At 40.7% G+C, this 16,943-nt stretch overlaps 1 protein-coding gene across 1 annotated transcript in view; it reads left to right on the top strand.

Moving 5' to 3' along the window:
• Positions 1-16,943, top strand: part of DACH1 (dachshund family transcription factor 1) — a 426,532-nt gene that overhangs the window by 333,847 nt on the left and 75,742 nt on the right. The window contains exons 5-6 of the mRNA XM_077806900.1: positions 6,070-6,205; positions 7,874-8,008. Of these exons, the coding sequence (XP_077663026.1) occupies positions 6,070-6,205; positions 7,874-8,008 (271 nt within the window). The remainder of the gene's footprint in view (positions 1-6,069; positions 6,206-7,873; positions 8,009-16,943) is intronic.

The raw sequence follows: 16,943 nt of genomic DNA, 5'->3' as shown, positions 1-16,943 counted from the left end.
GACCTATTTACATGATATAGCATAATGATTCTGTTGGTGGGCCCAATTCTGTGAGATTCTGCACTCCCCCAATTCTGAGGGGGTTGTTTTATTTTATTGTTTTTTTTTTTACCAACAATGTTCTAGGCCCTTAGGAGTCATTGGAAATTGAGAGTACTCAGCAATTGCAGGACAAGACGCCACCCCCCCAAAAGACAGTCCTTCAAATTATAATCCTTATGGGTACTCAACCTTAGGATGTACATTTGCCTGTGAACTCCTGATTGGATATTTTAGCTGGCAATGTCTGCAGGTCACACTTGTGCGCTACACACCCTCATGCTCAGATGCAAGGATATATAGGGAGAGCAATACCCACCACCAGTCCAGTTCCTTCTCAACCACCTTCAGTTTGAGATAGTTTTATGGTGTCTGTTGTTAGCCTTATAGCTACTGCCTTATTCTGTAATTTTTTTTAGCATTTTATTTAATTTTGTTTCTTATTTATTTTAAGCAAAGGCTTATGCTTTTTGGGGGTGGTCCCCCTTTTCCTGGGCCTTTCTTTTTATCCAGGGCCTTCTTTACCCTCAGCCTTTCTCTGTCTGTGGCCTCCTTTCTTACATTGTGCCAAAGAGTCCAGGTTTCAAACCTTGTAAGACTTGCCACAGGTCTTTCTCCCTCAGCAATGGGCATTCTAGCTACCTCAGACAATCTCATGTCCCATCAAAGTGCAAGGTATGCTCCGGGTTTAAGAGAAGATCTAGGAAGCTGAGGGAAGATAGGCTGAAGCTCCTCCTGATTCAGCGTTCTGTGAGACCTGTGTGGTCCAGTACCCCTCCACTGCCGTACATTGGCCTCCGCCATTCAGACCGCTTCATTAACTTCAGCCTTCAGTAAGCAGAGACTATGGGGCAGCTTTGGGAGTGAAGAAAACCCATTCCCTGGAGAGAGATTCCAGAAGAATGGGAAAGTCACCTGTGAGGCTAGGGAAAAAGGAAACCTTGTATCGTCGTATGGGTACTGCTGAAGCCTCCATGAGGTACCCAAAAATCAGACTTCTAGTACACCCTGCACCAAGAAGTCTTCTAGTTAACTGCACTGAACAGCACCATCATTGGTACAGAGGAGGATAACATCAGACGTAAGGACTCCTCTAGGAGCAGGGACTCTTCTAAGAAGCCTTCAATGCATGCTCTGGTATTGTCTTTCTTGGGCCACTGCCACAACAAAAGCAAGGACTATGCTTTCATATCATCTCTGGTACCATTTGAGATTCCTGGGGAGCACTTCCCAGGCTCTTCAGTACTGATCAGTTTCCTTTCCCAGGAGGATTTAGTTGCTGTTGACACTGGAATATCTCTCTTTAACAGGTACTGAGAGGGATCTTTTGCCGGCACCATCACAACCTTTGGAGCCACAGCTCCCATTCTTGCTTCTGTATCCCACTCCTTTCCCTTATAAACCACCACAGTGGACTTTCTAGAACCCATGGGATAATTATACTGACCAGTGTTACATAGTGTCCTCCTGCAAAAGGCCTCATACAGACCAACAGCAACTGGTACCGCAGTACCCTTCCCACCAGGAGGACCACTTGGAGGAGCAAGGGCTAGTGGTTGGGGAGAAGACACCACCATCTGACAAGTCTTCCTCCTCCCCCAATGAGGCAGTTATCCCAACCCCCACCATCTTATGCAGATGATTGCAAGGCCTTTCAAGACCTGTTAAAAAGGGAGAGGAGTCACTCCAGATTCCCTGGGAGGAGATCCAGAAAGTACAACACTCTCTTTTGAACATTCTGTCTCCCAGGGCAAGGTTGCCTTTCGCATTAATGAGGCATTACTTTCACCATCCTGCACTGAATGGAAGACACCTACAACCATCGCACCCACTTGCAAGGGGGCTGACGGAAATATTATGTACTGTCCAAGGATTTGGAATAATTTTTTCTCACAACTCCCCTCCTCCTGCCAACTTCTTGGCAGTGGATGTTGTCAATGAAAGGAATTGAGAAGCTTGCTCCAAATCAACTCTTTTGGACAAAGAGCTTGAGTGTCTTTTAGGTCATAAGATCTATATGTCACTTGTTCTTCAGTTTAGGGTTGCAAACTATCAGGTCTTCATGGCAAAGTATGATTTCACAAATTATGGAAAATGTTCACATTTTATTTATCATTTTCCCCGAGACCACAGAGAGCAGTTTCTGGCCCTCTTTGTGGAAAGCCAGATGATCTAAAAAAATATTCTACAAACTTCCCTCAGCCAGCTTACACAGCCTTGTGTTCAATGGCAACTATCATCATACATTGAGCCTCCTGGCTGCAAGCCTCTGTCTTCCCAAGGAAGTGCAGAATATGATGGAGGATCTTCCCTTTGAGAGGCCTAAGATCTTCAGTAATAACACTGATAGTTACCTCCATTCTCTTAAAGATTCCAGGGCTACTCTGTGACCTCTTGAAATTTATACCTGCCCCATGCAAGACTACACCTTCAGTGCCTCCATGCCTGGCTCAAGACTGTTTACACTCAAAGCTAGTACAATCTTTCCAAATGGCTGACCTTAATACCTCCCACCCCCCAAGAGTTCTCAACTCCCTCAACTGGTGGAAGGATCCTTGCAAAGTTTGTGTGGCAGTCCCCTTTTAATGTCCATCCTCATCAAGGGTCATCACCATGGGTGCCTCCCTGCTCGGTTGGGGTACCCATTTCCAAGACGTTACATCCTAGGACTGGACTCCCCATGAAGGGTGCCTCCAAATCAACATTCTCAGACTCAGAGCAACCACTCTGACAAAGTGATGCTGGACAACAGAGTGGCATTATACTGCATACATTGGCAAGTGGGAGAAAGATCAATCCTTGTGCACAGAGTCAATATAGGTGTAGAACTTGTGTATAGCTCATCACATAGACATGTCAAAGGCCTATGTGCCCGGCCTGCAGAACACCATAGCAGACTCCCTGAGCACTTTCACCAAAATCATGAGAAGAAACTCAGCTTCTCAGTCTTTCAGAGCATTTGTCAGTCCTGGGGCCTTCTGGAGACAAATCTCTTTGCAACACCATCCAATGTGAAGTGCCATTGACTCTGCTCAGGGGGAGGTTATGACCACAACTCAATGGGGGATGCTCTCCTCATCCCTTGGCCTCTTACCCTCTTATACACCTACCCTCCAACGCCCTTGATCCTCAAGGCTCTGAACAAACTAAAGCAAAAGAGAGAACAACAACCATAAGTTTATGGAAGAGATGGTATGATGGGATAACATGGTTTTGGTAATTAAATATTCATGCTAAATAGGCCCAATGGCCTGTGATGGGATATTAGATAGGGTGAGATCTGAGTTACCCAGGAAAGAATTTTCTGTAGTATCTGGCTGGTGAATCTTGCCCATATGCTCAGAGTTTAGCTGATCACCATATTTGGGGTCGGGAAGGAATTTTCCTTCAGGGCAGATTGGAAGAGGCCCTGGAGGTTTTTCGCCTTCCTCTGTAGCATGGGGCATGGGTCACTTGCTGGAGGATTCTCTGCTCCTTGAAGTCTTTAAACCACGATTTGAGGACTTCAATAGCTCAGACATAGGTGAGAGGTTTTTCACAGGAGTGGTGGGTGAAATTCTGTGGCCTGAGTTGTGTAGGAGGTCAGACTAGATGATCATAATGGTCCCTTCTGAGCTAAATATCTATGAATCTATTCTGATAGCACCATCATGACTGAAGCAAGTGTGGTTCCCCATTTTACTTCATCTCTGTCTGCAGGCATATTTCACTTTCCACTGATGGTAGGTCCCCTGACACAGGAACCAGGCACCAAGACCCTCCCTGAACATCTCTTCACTGTGCCTCAAGGCTTAATTCCTTGATGGATCTCGGGCATAGAACTGGACTGTTCTCCCAAAGTTAAGACTATACTTCTGAGCATTAGAAAACCCATCAGAAGGAAAATCTACCCATAAAAGTGGGAGTGTTTCCAACCCTGGTGTACTCATCAATCTGAATCCCCCTCCAAGTCACTCCTTACAACCATGCTCAATTACCCACTTTAGTTTAATTTAAAAATGCAAGGTTTGACACTCAATTCCATTAGGTCCACCTAACTGCCAATACAGCCTTATACCTACTAGTTGAAGGGTTGTCTGTTTTCAATCACCTAGCACAGTGAGGTTCCTTAAGGGCTTATGTAACCTCTTTCCCTATGACAAGTAGCCCTACTCCTCCTTGGGACCTTAGCCTATTTCTCAGTGCCCTGAGATATCCTCCATTTGAATCCATGGGCAGCTGTTCATTCCTTCATTTGTTTTCTAAGACTACATTCCTCATAGCCATAACCTTGGCCAGAAGGGTAGAAGAGCTAGGGCCACTTGTGGCTGACTGCCTGTACACAATTTTCTACCATGTTAAAGTAGCTTATACTCCTATCCTCACTTCCTGCCTAAAGTCTGATCAGAATTCCATATCAATCAAGTCATTCAACTAGCAGTATTCTACCCTGAACCTTACTCCTCAAGAGAAGTGGCTAGTCTTCATAATCTGGCTGAGAGACGGGCTCTTACCTTCTACCTTAATAGAATGGAACCATTCCAGGCCTTTCAAATACTCTTTACCTCCTTCACAGAAAGGATGAAGGGGCATCCAATTTTTACTCAAAGGCTATCAAAATGGGTTTCATGATGTATCTCAGCTAGTTATGAAGCTTCCAGTGTGCATCCCCAACCTTGAGTGACTGCCCATTCCACAAGAACTCAAATCTACCTCTTAAGGACATCACCATCATGGACATTTGCAGGGCCACCACCAGGTCATCCATTCACACATTCTCCAAGCATTACAGTGTTGTATCTGCTTCCAGGGGAGATATGACTTTCGGTGATGCTATTCTCTGAGCTGTACTGTATCTGTCTCCTTAACACCCACTTCCTCATAGAAATACTGCCTGAGAGTCTTCTAAGGTGGAACTATAACTCAAAAAAGTCTCCTAAGATGGAACTATAACTCAAAAAAAAAAGAAGAAGAAGAAGAAGAAAAAGAGAAAAAGGAGAGGTTACTTATTTGTACAGTAACTGGAGTTCAAGATGTTTTGTTCCTATGGGTGCTCCACCACCCAACCTCATTCCCCTCTGATGTGAAGTCTTACTTTGACTTTATTGTTGGAAAGGAACTGGAATTGTGGCCTGCCTTCCCTCTATACCCTCACACTGGAGCATGAGCCTGTGTTCTGTGCAGGCACAGCTAACTAAAAGCTCTGATCAAGTGTGTAAGGGCATGTGCACATGCTAAGTTGGAGCACCAAAGCATCTCAGAGAACTCCAGTTACTGTACAGGTAAGTAACTTCTCTTTCTCCAGTAGCAACACCCACCTCCCTTTGTTCATTCTTTCTACACCAAAGCTGCATAAATATCGGATATTTCTGATTCTTACGTTAACTTCCGGTACAGCTTTTTCACCAACACAGGCCCAGCGTGTTTCAGAAAGGATTCATTCAAAAAATATTGAGTACTTATGAACACAATACATTTTCTGTGCAACTAGTTAGTATGTCAAAAGCTTTCTGCTGTAGCTGTTTTATTTAGTTAGTGCCAGATTGTGAATATTTTACTCATCCGATAGTCCCATTGAAATGAATGTGACCATTTGAGGAGTAAGGTTCTCAACACATGAGTAAGGATGTCAGAGTGTTGCCCTTATTTATTTATAAAATTATAATATCATCCACTTTCTCACGATACTGGTTACTGCAATCACAGCCAAAATAGGGTTTTTTTAAACATAACTCCATGTCATAAAAAACAAGATGCTGTTAAATATAGTCGAGGGAGTCAGTTAAAAAGCCTGACTCAATGGTTAAGTCTTTTGCTGCATTATAGAAGTCAGGCTCTGGTGTTCTAGAGGTATGAACCTTCCTCTGAGAATCGCATGCCACAAGTCGTGGAGAGTCAAGTCAAATCAACCCCAGGAATAAACAAGAGTAACTGAGCAGAGTGGAATTAGATATTGCTCAAATAACAGGGAGATTCTGTAGAGGAAATGATATTCAATAATCAGGAGAGCTGTTGTCTTTAATGTGTTATCTTGTTTTTGTGGGGGTGTAGGAACGTGTTCCAGACAGCCCTTCTCCTGCTCCTTCCCTTGAAGAAGGTCGAAGACCTGGCAGCCATCCATCATCTCATCGAAGCAGCAGTGTGTCCAGCTCACCTGCACGGACTGAGAGCTCATCAGACAGAATCCGTAGGTCACATTCTTCTCCTTGTCACCATTTTAAATTTGATTAAGTTAAGCTATTTTTTTCTAACCAAAATACCTTAAGTCTAAGTAGATCTAGATGTACCATGTTCCGAAGTTCAGCTGCAATAGCTATCGCCCAACATTAAATTCCCCAGTTTACAGTATCATAATGTATGATGCTTCATTAATAGGTACTGATGAAAACTGCCATTATGTCATATTAAGCATAAAGATATAAGCTATGAAACAGAATTGCAGCGAGAAAGCAATTTGCTAGACTAATTTCAGAACTGAACATATACAAACTGTGACACATTTATGTATTTTACAGTTTTATTTAATTCTGCTACCCTAGTTGGACTTCTATATTAAAACTGACTTCAGAAGTGACATTTTATGGGATAGTTCAATTTAAAAAAAAAAAATTCTAGGTGAAATACTTTTTTTAAAAAAATCTGCACACACATTAGGGTGGGGAATGTGATACAAGTAATATTTTGACTTCAGAACTCACAAGGGATAGAATCAAATTAAACTGTGAAATTTCATGAAATTTTTGTGAAGATTCCATGTCTAAGATTTGTGCATCCCTGGAATCTTAGGTACTCCAATGCAGTAGCCTGGAAATTGAAGGTTTTAGACCATATTATTTTATGCATATTAAATTCAATTTACTTTACCCTGTCTACACCTTTTCATCTTTTTTTGCTAGGTTGCAGACTTTTGTACTAACAACACAGCACTGCATTTCTGAAGTTGTCAGTTGGTGAAATCAAAGGTTTTGGTCCCTTAATAAGAGGCAGTTGAGACTTTTAGCTCCTGTGTAAACATAGGGAGGCATTTTGGGATTCTAGTTAGATAAACACATTGGATGGATGTTTCAGGCTTTCTGCAGACTCAGGAAGGTAACACTATATTGGTTTAGACTTGAATAATATTGTAAAGATTATTTTCATAACCATGAGTAACAAAAACAGTTTTAAAAAATGAAATCTTAGATTGTAGGGCAACATATTACAACAATGCCTGGATTCTGTAGTAAATTCCGTAATCACAGAATAGCAGCTGAGGTCAGAAGCTCTCCATATTGTCCCTGGATCTGGGTAATAGAGTTCCTCAGCCAATGCAGACATTTTTTTAAATTTTAAAATAAAACACCTAGGCCTGTTCCACTTGCCATACCACATCCCATTTCTAATAACTGCTTCTCCATGTGTGGTACCTGCAGGGGCAAGATGGCTGCTTGAGAAATAGGGATCAAATCCAAGAAAGGAGTGGAGAGCTAATCTACAGGAGTTCCCTGAACCTCATTCTTAGGTTATTTGTTTTTGCCATTGCTTTGTGGGCTAGTTTTTCTCAGAATGTGTCAGCCTCTTGCCCAACTGGCTTTTATATGGGATTCTGGCTTTTGTGCCTCAGAAGGCTGGGTTTAAGGGGCCGGCTGAATGGAGACAATAGAAATTAGATATGGAAAGGACCTACCAGACTAGCTTCCTCTGAGTGGATTTAATATCACTAATTAAATGACATTGAGGTTATTAGTTTTCTTGTACAATTGCAACAGTATCTAAAAAAATAGCGACATGAGTAATATTGTTAACATTATTTTAATTTTGTGTATGTGTGTTAATATTGTTGTTGGTTTTATGTCTATGTGTGTATGACTAGCAGCTGTACATCAGAATGGGCTATCCATGAATCAGATGCTTATGGGTTTATCACCTAACATCCTACCTGGCCCGAAAGAAGGTGATCTGGCTGGTCATGAGGTTGGACATGAGACTAAAAGAATACATATTGAGAAAGGTAACATACATTGTATGCTCTTATGGATTTTATGTCCTTATGATATCATATATGTGTATATATATATATATATATATATATATATATATATATATGAATGAGACCCTGTTCTCAGTAGCTGCATGATATTTATTATTCATTATTATTATTATTTATTATTAATGTTGTGGCATAAGTGAGACCCTAAATGGCTTTTCTGTCTCTTCTCCTATTTTATAGTCTAGTAAGGAGTATATTTTTGAATAATAGCTATAAAGAAAAAAACTAAATAAATATTACATAGAAGGATAGATATAAAAAGTGTAGGCCTGAACTATTTCCTCATGATCTAGGTAAATGACTGCACTATTATATGCAGTATTGTTGTAGCCATGTTGATGCCAGGCTATTAGAGAGACAAGTGGGTAAGGTAATATCTTTTATTGGACCGAATTCTGTTGGTGAGACAAGCTTTTGAGCTCACACAGAACTCTTATACTTCTTCTTCTACAGGGTGCTTGTATTTAGCAGTGATACTTTGAGTTAGTTTCCCAGACCTGAAGAAGAGCTCTGCACTTTTCATAATATTTTCATGAGAGATAACAATGATTTTAGATAATTGTTTCATCTGTAATCCTCCAACAAAAAACATCAGTTGCTAAAAATCATTCTCTATGTGATTGATTTTGATGAGCTGATTTTCAGAAGTGCTGAGCACCATGGATATTGGGCCATGCATTGGGAAAAAGGCAAGAGTAATACACAGCTGCAACAATACCCAACAGCATAAAATGAGACTGCTGCATATTAAGTACTTTATTGTCAATTTAATTGACTATCTGAATTCAAATGTATGAGTTAGATTAATGGTCTATTAGTGTTTTGATTAATTGTAGTATCATTTCATCATGTTGTGTGTACAAACGTGTTACATTCCATGTATACTCAAAATATTAACTGAATTCTTCAGTATTTATATTTCATATGGAATTTTTACTTAAACTACACATAAACATTAAGCAAGCTTTATAGAGCTGGAAAATGGTATCAGTGGAAGAGGAGTTAGAAATAGGAGGTGTTTCCCTTAGTAAAAAAATTCTCTGGGAAAGGTGAGTCAGAAGAAATTAGCTCTTTGGGACAGGTACAAAATGTAAGAGCCAGTCACTTTAATATAGCTGGATAGAATGCTTGGAACAGTAATAGCTGTAAGAGCTTACCTTTTCTGTCCCATGTCTGAACAGTGAGATATGAAAAGAGAATTAAAATCTGGACACTTCTATTCTGGACAGGTGGCATCTTTAATAAAATTACCCTAAAAATAATGGAAACAACATTTCTTTTATATAAACCATTAATTTTGGTTCATTACACTCACAACCTGTATTAGCTTCTTATATGCCCCACTTAGCACTTACAAATGGTATCCCTGCTGAGGAGTATGATGTGATCAAATAGTCTTTTTTAAATTTCAGTAAATGTTTCAATTTTAGCCCACTAACATCGTACATTTTCCCTGTGTAGTCAGCCTGGTAAATCTAGCAAACAGCAGCACATATTGGGAATTGTTACCATTTGTCCTATAAAAAAATTAAAACAACAGGAACATGACTTTTGTTTCTAATGGTTCCCCAAATGTGTTTCCCCATGCGGCCACCAGTTCAGCTTGCCTATAAAATTTGTTCTTATTGAAACTGCTGAAGATTCTCTTTCTTCAACAGTCATTGTTTAGGTCAAAGCTTCTGTTTTTCCTTTTCTTTCTCTCTCTCTGTTCCAGCCTACTGAATTAATGGTAAATATTCATGGGCTATCTAGATTGATAGGGCATACTAAATTAAAAATTGTTTTCTGTCATGACCACATTTATCATATCTCTCATACGAGCTCTCTAACTTTTATACTAAACTTATCTGTATTAAAACAAGTGATTCCATTCACAGATATTTGTGGAGATGGTAATTATCGGTTAGTGTCGCTATGGCCCTGACATTCAGATCTGCAGCTTGCTGCTACCACCTCTAATCTGTCAAAAGGCAATTATATATATATATATATATATATATATATATATATATACACACACACACACACATAGCATGGAAATACTCAGGCATTGTCTGAATCTGCCTTGTCCTTGTCACCTGACTTTAAAAAAAATCGTGAGTTTTGAATATGAGACATTAAGAATTTATGCATTACTCTGTTTTCTTCTGAGACATATTTATGTCAATTCATCAGTTGGAACTAGAATGACTTTTAATTACAGCTGTGAGAACTTGGGAAATCCCACTTGGTGAAGAAGCCTATGTTTCTTTTCTTCCTTCTCCCTCCCCCATTTTTTTTAAACCAAAAAGCTCTCCAAGGTCCTGAGCTTAGGGAGAAATTAATTAAAATCAATGGGAAATTTAAACATGAGAAAAAGTTAGGGCAATGAAATCTAATAAAGACACTATTTTAAGAAGGTCCAAGAGAAGCCAGAAGGGGCCAATTATGATTGATTCAAATGATGGGCTTGGTCAAGGAGAGAGAACGTCATGTATCTTGGGCAATATATGGAGCTATTCTAGCCACTCTCTACAGTACAGTATAGCATAATAATTATAAATTTAGTGTATATGTAGCTGCATTTTGCTTGTTGTTAATAGACAGCAGAACAAACAAAGGAAGTATTTCTTCACACAATGCACAATCAACCTGTGGAACTCATTGCCAGGGGATGTTGTAAAAGCAAAAACTATATCTGGATTCAAAAAAGAATTAAATATGTTCATGGAGGATAGGTTCATCAATAGCTATTAGCCACGATAGTCAAGGATGCAACCCCATGCTCTGGGTGTCCCTAAACCTCTCACTACCAGATGCTGGGACTGGATGACAGGAGATGGATAACTTGATGATTGTCCTGTTCAGTTCATTCCCTTTGAAGTATCTGGCATTGGTCACTGTCAGAAGACAGGATGATGGGCTAGATGGACTGTTGGTCTGGACCTAGTGTGGCCATTCTTATGCTCTAATTGCCCTTTCAGAATATTGTTATCCATCTGAATTACTTTATATAATTGGCTTAATTGATTCTATTGTTGTCTACTTTTAAAGTCCAGTCTCTCTTAGGGCCTGATTTTGCAAAGGGCTGACTGACCTCAACTCCCATTGAAGTCAATCTACCATTAGAATAATGGGAGTAGGGCTGGACTCCATTGGCTTAATCCATAGCCCATGAATATGAGTGGAAAGATTACCCTTGGTTTCAGTGGACCATGGATCAGGCCCTAGATCAATACTTCTTGCAGCAAAAAAAGGAGAATAACCTGTTCTCAAAAAAACTATTATGTGCACCTTTAAGAAAATCTGTAAGTCTACATTTTCAGTGTCCATGCTTGCTCATCAGAGGGTAACAAATTTTCCAACTACACTGAAAATGTACTGCAAAATTGCAAATGATCCTGGGAAGGAGGTTAGCTGAAGTGTCTGACAGCAGTTATCATTAAGACAAGTTGTCTTTATTTCAGCAGCCTGTAAATTAGGAATCCTGTCGTGATGCATATTTTTTTTTAAAAAAATATTTAAATAGGATTACACAAAAAAATCAGTATTATGAAGTGGTAGAGTTGTGTGTTAGATAATGTTGTCAAGAACAGTTCAGTTCTTTTCAACTCAGTGCTAAAGCTAAGACTAGGAGCTGCTGCAAGTAATACAAAAAGTGACCATAGGGGCACAAGAGTTGGTTCTCGATAATCCCACATATTTTGCTGAGATACTGTGGTTACTAGGACATCAGATTAGAACCTTCTTCTGTCTGCACATACTTATAATTTTAGATTGAAACCAATCTTAGGTGAAGCTTGAATGTTATTCTTACGTTTTAAATTGAATAAGTTATTTGAGGTGTTATAGAAAGGGCACTCTCCTTTTGAAAACGGTGTATGCTGTTTTCAGTTTCTGTAATGAACTGTTTACTGCCTTTACAACAAAAGCTAAACTAGCCTTTTCCGAAATTTATTTTAACTCTGGTATTAATGGAAATACACCAGAAGTTCTCAAATTTTTGTATTGGCGACCCCTTTCACACAGCAAACCTATGAGTGCGACCCCCCCTTATAATTTAAAAACACCTTTTAATATATATTTAACACTATTATAAATGATGGAGGCGAAGCAGGGTTTGTGGGTGGAGGCTGATAGCTTGTGACCCCTCGTGTAATAACCTTGCGACCCCCTGAGGGGTCACAACCCCAGTTTGAGAACCCCTGATCTACACTAATCTCCTTTAAAATGCCGTAGTACCTGCATTTGAAATATAACTCTCTGATAACCCCAATAATTTTCTCTTATTTCATACAAATATATTATATTTTATGCCCCTCGGGACATGACCAGTACCAGATAGCCAGCCGGTACATGTCCTGGAGTTATGACTACTTAGCCTGGAAAATAAAAAAAATAAATTATTTCAAAAAGCGAACACTGCAGAGTGAACAACAGAACCTAATTTAAATATTCTGATGATTTGACTAGAAATACATCTAGCATATTCACCGTTACCCTCAACCCCCAAAAGAGCAAATAAATGTTTGTTATAAAAGTTAAGGACAAAGAAACAGTTTTGGCATCACTGTGCATTCTCATTTACTGGAACCATCTCCCACCCAAGTCAGAAACCACATGCTCAAGAACATACATTAGCTCTTGGCTTACATAGAATTGTAGTTAGTTATCCAAGAAAACTCTTTTTATGGAAGGAGTCTTGAACAGTTGGGATGCATTTGTATTCACAAACCTTCCACTTGTTAAATTATGCTTACACAAAAATTAATCTCTCCATTTTCATCTATGTACAGTAACTCCTTGCTTAACGTTGTACTTATGTTCCTGAAAAATGCGACTTTAAGCAAAACGATGTTAAGTGAATCCAATTTCCCCATAAGAATTAATGTAAATGGGGGGGGGGTTAGGTTCCAGGGATTTTTTTTTCACCAGACAAAAAACTATATTATATATATACACACACACAGTATAAATTTTAAACAAACAATTTAATACTGGTACACAGCAATGATGATTGTGAAGCTTGGTTGAGGTGGTGAAATCAGAGGGTGGGATATTTCCCAGGGATGCCTTACTGCTAAATGATGAACTAGCAATTGGCTGAGCCTTCAAGGGTTAACTCGTTGTTAATCTAGCCTCAAACTCTACAAGGCAGCACGAATGGGGAGAGGGGAGACAGCATGGAAGACAGAGACAGAATCACACACCCTGTGTGTGAGAGAGAGACGCGCATTGCTCCTTTAAGTACGCTGACCCCACTCTTAAATACACTGCCTTTTTAGGTTAATCAGCAAGCTGAGATGGCAGCTGCTGTCAGGAAGCTCCCTCTGTCCTGAGCCCTGTTGTGTCCCCCCGGCTCTATGGAAGATGGGGTAAGCAACGTGCAGGAGCAGTGGGAAGGTGAACACCCTGACATTAGCCCCCTCTTTCCCTCCCCACACAGCAAGCAGGAGGCTCTGGAGAGCAGCTCCAAGGCAGAGGACAGGAGCAACACATGGCAGTGGGGGGAGGGACAGCTGAGCTGCAGGCAGTTGATAGCCTGCTGGGCAGCTGCAGCACAGGGAATTTAGGGGAACGGGGAGCTGATGGGGGGCTGCTGGTCCACCCTGGTTCCAAGCCCCCACCAGCTAGCTGCAAGAGGCTGCTCTTCCTGCAACCAGTGGACAAAGCAGGCGGCTGCCAAACAGCATTACGAGGGAGCATTGCACAACTTTAAATGAGCATGTTCCCTAGTTGAGTAGCAACAAAACAACTGGGAAGACTTTAAGTGAGGAGTCACTGTATATGCACACATTTTGTGTGTGTGTGTATGTCCTATTACATACTCCATATTTACGTGATGTGGAAGCAACCAAGACATGAACATAACTTTAAACACTGTGACAAAGTTCCTCCTCTACGTTGGTGGGTCCTGCAGTTATTCGCAGATTTTGCTTGCCTCAGAGATTCACAGTATCCCTCAGTTTGGCCACTTTCGTGGCTCAAATCTGCCCTTCACTCAGATAACCTCATCACTGGCCAGCATGGGGAAAAAAGAGTAAGAACAATTCCCACAGTTTCTGCTGATCCACCATGTGGTTTGGGGACCAGTTAAGAGACCTTCCCCTCTGGTGGAAGCTCCTGTATTGGGTCAGGAGTTGGGAGGTTTGGGGGGAACCCAGGCCCACCCTCTACCCCGGGTTCCAGCCCAGGGCCTTGTGGACTGCAGCTGTCTAGAGTGCCTTCTGGAACAGCTGTGTGACAGCTACAATTCCCTGGCCTCCTCCCAACACCTTCTTTGTCTTTGCCACAGGACCTTCCTCCTGATGTCTGTTAACGCTTGTACTCCTCAGTCCTCCTGCACCATGTCCTCTTGCTCCCAGCTCCTTACACGCACCCCTCACTGGAGTGACACTCACTGGAGCGACACTGGAGTGACAGCCTTTTTAAACCAGGTGTCCTGATTAGCCTTAATTAATTCTAGCAGCTTCCCAATTGGCTACAGGTGTCCTAATTAGCCTGCCTGCCTTAATTAGTTCTAGAAAGTTCCTGAGTGTTCTGGAATAGTCCCTGTTATCTTACCCAGGGAAAAGGGACCTGCTTAACCTGGAACTAATGTATCTACCTTCGACCACTCTCTTGTAGCCATCTGACCTGACCCTGTCACAATACCTAGATATTGTATTTGTAACTTTGTTCTTTCCTCCCTTATTCTCATTCTATTTTCTCTTGCTACTACCAATTCCCACGGCTCCCTTGGCTGGGAATGGCAAACTGTGGCCACTGGGAGCTGCAAGCAGCCATACCTGCGGATGCTCAGGTAAACAAAGCATCTTGAGGCCTGCCAGGGGCTTACCCTGAACAAGCCGTGAACCAAGTTTGGGAATCCCTCTTCTTTAGCTTAAATAACTCTTCACCCTCCCTCATGTTTACCCCCTCATGGATTTATAGAGAGTAATCATATCCTCTCTCAATCTTCAATTTACTAAACAAGTCTAGGTCTTCCATTCTCCATCATAAGATAGGCCCGCCTTTCTCCTGATCATCTTAGTAGCTCTTCTCTGCACCTGTTCCAGTTGGAATCAATATGGGCAACTGGAATTGTGCACAATATTCCAAATGAGGTCTTACCAGTGCCTTATACAGTGGCATTTATACTTCTATAACTCTCCTGGAAATGTGTCACCTGATACAATTTAGGATCACATTTGCCTTTTTCACAGCTGCACCACATTGGTGGCTTACAGTCATCCTGTGATCAACCCGCTCACCCAGGTCTCTCTCTTTTTCTGTCGCTTCTAACTAATGAGTCCCCAGATTTTCCCAGAAATTCTTATTATTAGACTTTCAGTGCATGACCTTGCATTTGTCCTATTTAATTTCATCCATTTCTGTCACTCCGGTCTTCAAGACCATCCATATTTTCCTGTATAATATGCTGGTCCTTCTCTGTATTGACAATGCCTCCCAACTTTGCATCATCAGCAAATTTCATTACCAAACTGCTAATTTTTGTGCTAAGGTATTTAATAAAAATACTGGATAAGATTGGTCCCAAGATCAAACTTGAGGAATTCCCCTAGTAACCGCCCTCCAGTCCGATAATTCACTTTTTAGCACAACCTGTTGCCTTCTCCCCTTTAGCCAATTCCTTATCCACTTTACAATTCTTATACCAATCTCCAGTTTCTCTAATCTACAAAAGTCTTTTCTGAAAAAAATAATTTGAAGTTTGCTTTACTTTGGAATCAAATGAGGGTTTTTTTTAATGGGGATTTACTTGAATGGATTGCTATACAGATGCAGAAAGGGGAACTGCAGAATTTATTCTAGATGATATTGTATATCATGGCACCATCTTGCTACTTATTGGCCATTTGAACCGTCTGTGTTCCAAGAGCATGGTAGGAAGGAACATTGTAAGGGATCAAAATCAGTGAAACAATGACAGTTCACATTAGCTGAGGATCTGTCCCATAATCTTGCATATTAGCAGGGAGAAAAGATCTGATATTTACGGCGCTCTAGCAGTGAGGACCTTAACTCTAACTTTAAATAAAATAAGAAAATAATAAATTTATAAATGTGCATCTACATTTGTTTGGTGAGCTAAAATGGAGTGAATCAGACATATTCTGCCTTATGCTGCAACAAAACTGAAATGGCACATCAGTTTACTGTAGGAAATCTTTAATCTCCTGAGTCTCCTTTACCTTGTGTCTCCATTTACAGTAGCCATATTTGCTTCTAAAGTGGCTAGAACTTACAGACAAGATTTTTAGAATTCACTAGTAATTTTGGAAGCCTCTGTTTCTTGGAGCCCAACTTGAAACAACTTACAGGAGCTTGATTTTTAAAAAGTGCTGAGCACCCACAAAAATCAAGTTCCTTTAAGGTTTCTCAATTTGGGAACTCAAAAACAGAGGCACCCCAAATCACTAGTCGCTTTTGAAAATCTTGGCCTTAGTATTGCAAGCTTTCCACAGCTCAGTCCATTCTTGCAGATAGAGTAGATAGTTTGAATGCTACTTTATTTACTTTGTATTTTTTCTTTCTCCTCTTCTGAGTCCTACTAGTAGAATACCCTACTTCTTCCTCCTGTTACGACATCTCTACATGTTCTTCATTCTCAGAGAAATAGTGTGACTCTTCACGTTCAGGGTCACTACTACTATCACAATATGTTGTTTTCTAGCAGTATGTCATATCACTATCTCACAATGTGTTTCCATAGGTATGTGGGTTTTTTTCCCCCTTATTTGGAGTTTCCCTTATTTCCCTTATTTGGAGTTTCTAGAGTGAACCACCAATGTCATGCCTAGCAGAGGCAATTATGACTTGTCCCTCAGCTACTTCCTCTTACTTGTTACTTTTGTTGAAATGGCTTTTGTACTTTGCAGGTGCATCTAGTACTGTTGCTAATCTCACAGCTTTC

The sequence above is a fragment of the Eretmochelys imbricata genome, chromosome 1 (assembly GCF_965152235.1).
Source record: "Eretmochelys imbricata isolate rEreImb1 chromosome 1, rEreImb1.hap1, whole genome shotgun sequence".
In the NCBI taxonomy this organism is placed as follows: Eukaryota; Metazoa; Chordata; order Testudines; family Cheloniidae; genus Eretmochelys; species Eretmochelys imbricata.
The sequence above is the reverse complement of the archived record's forward strand: the minus strand, read 5'-3'. Positions and strand labels throughout refer to the sequence as shown.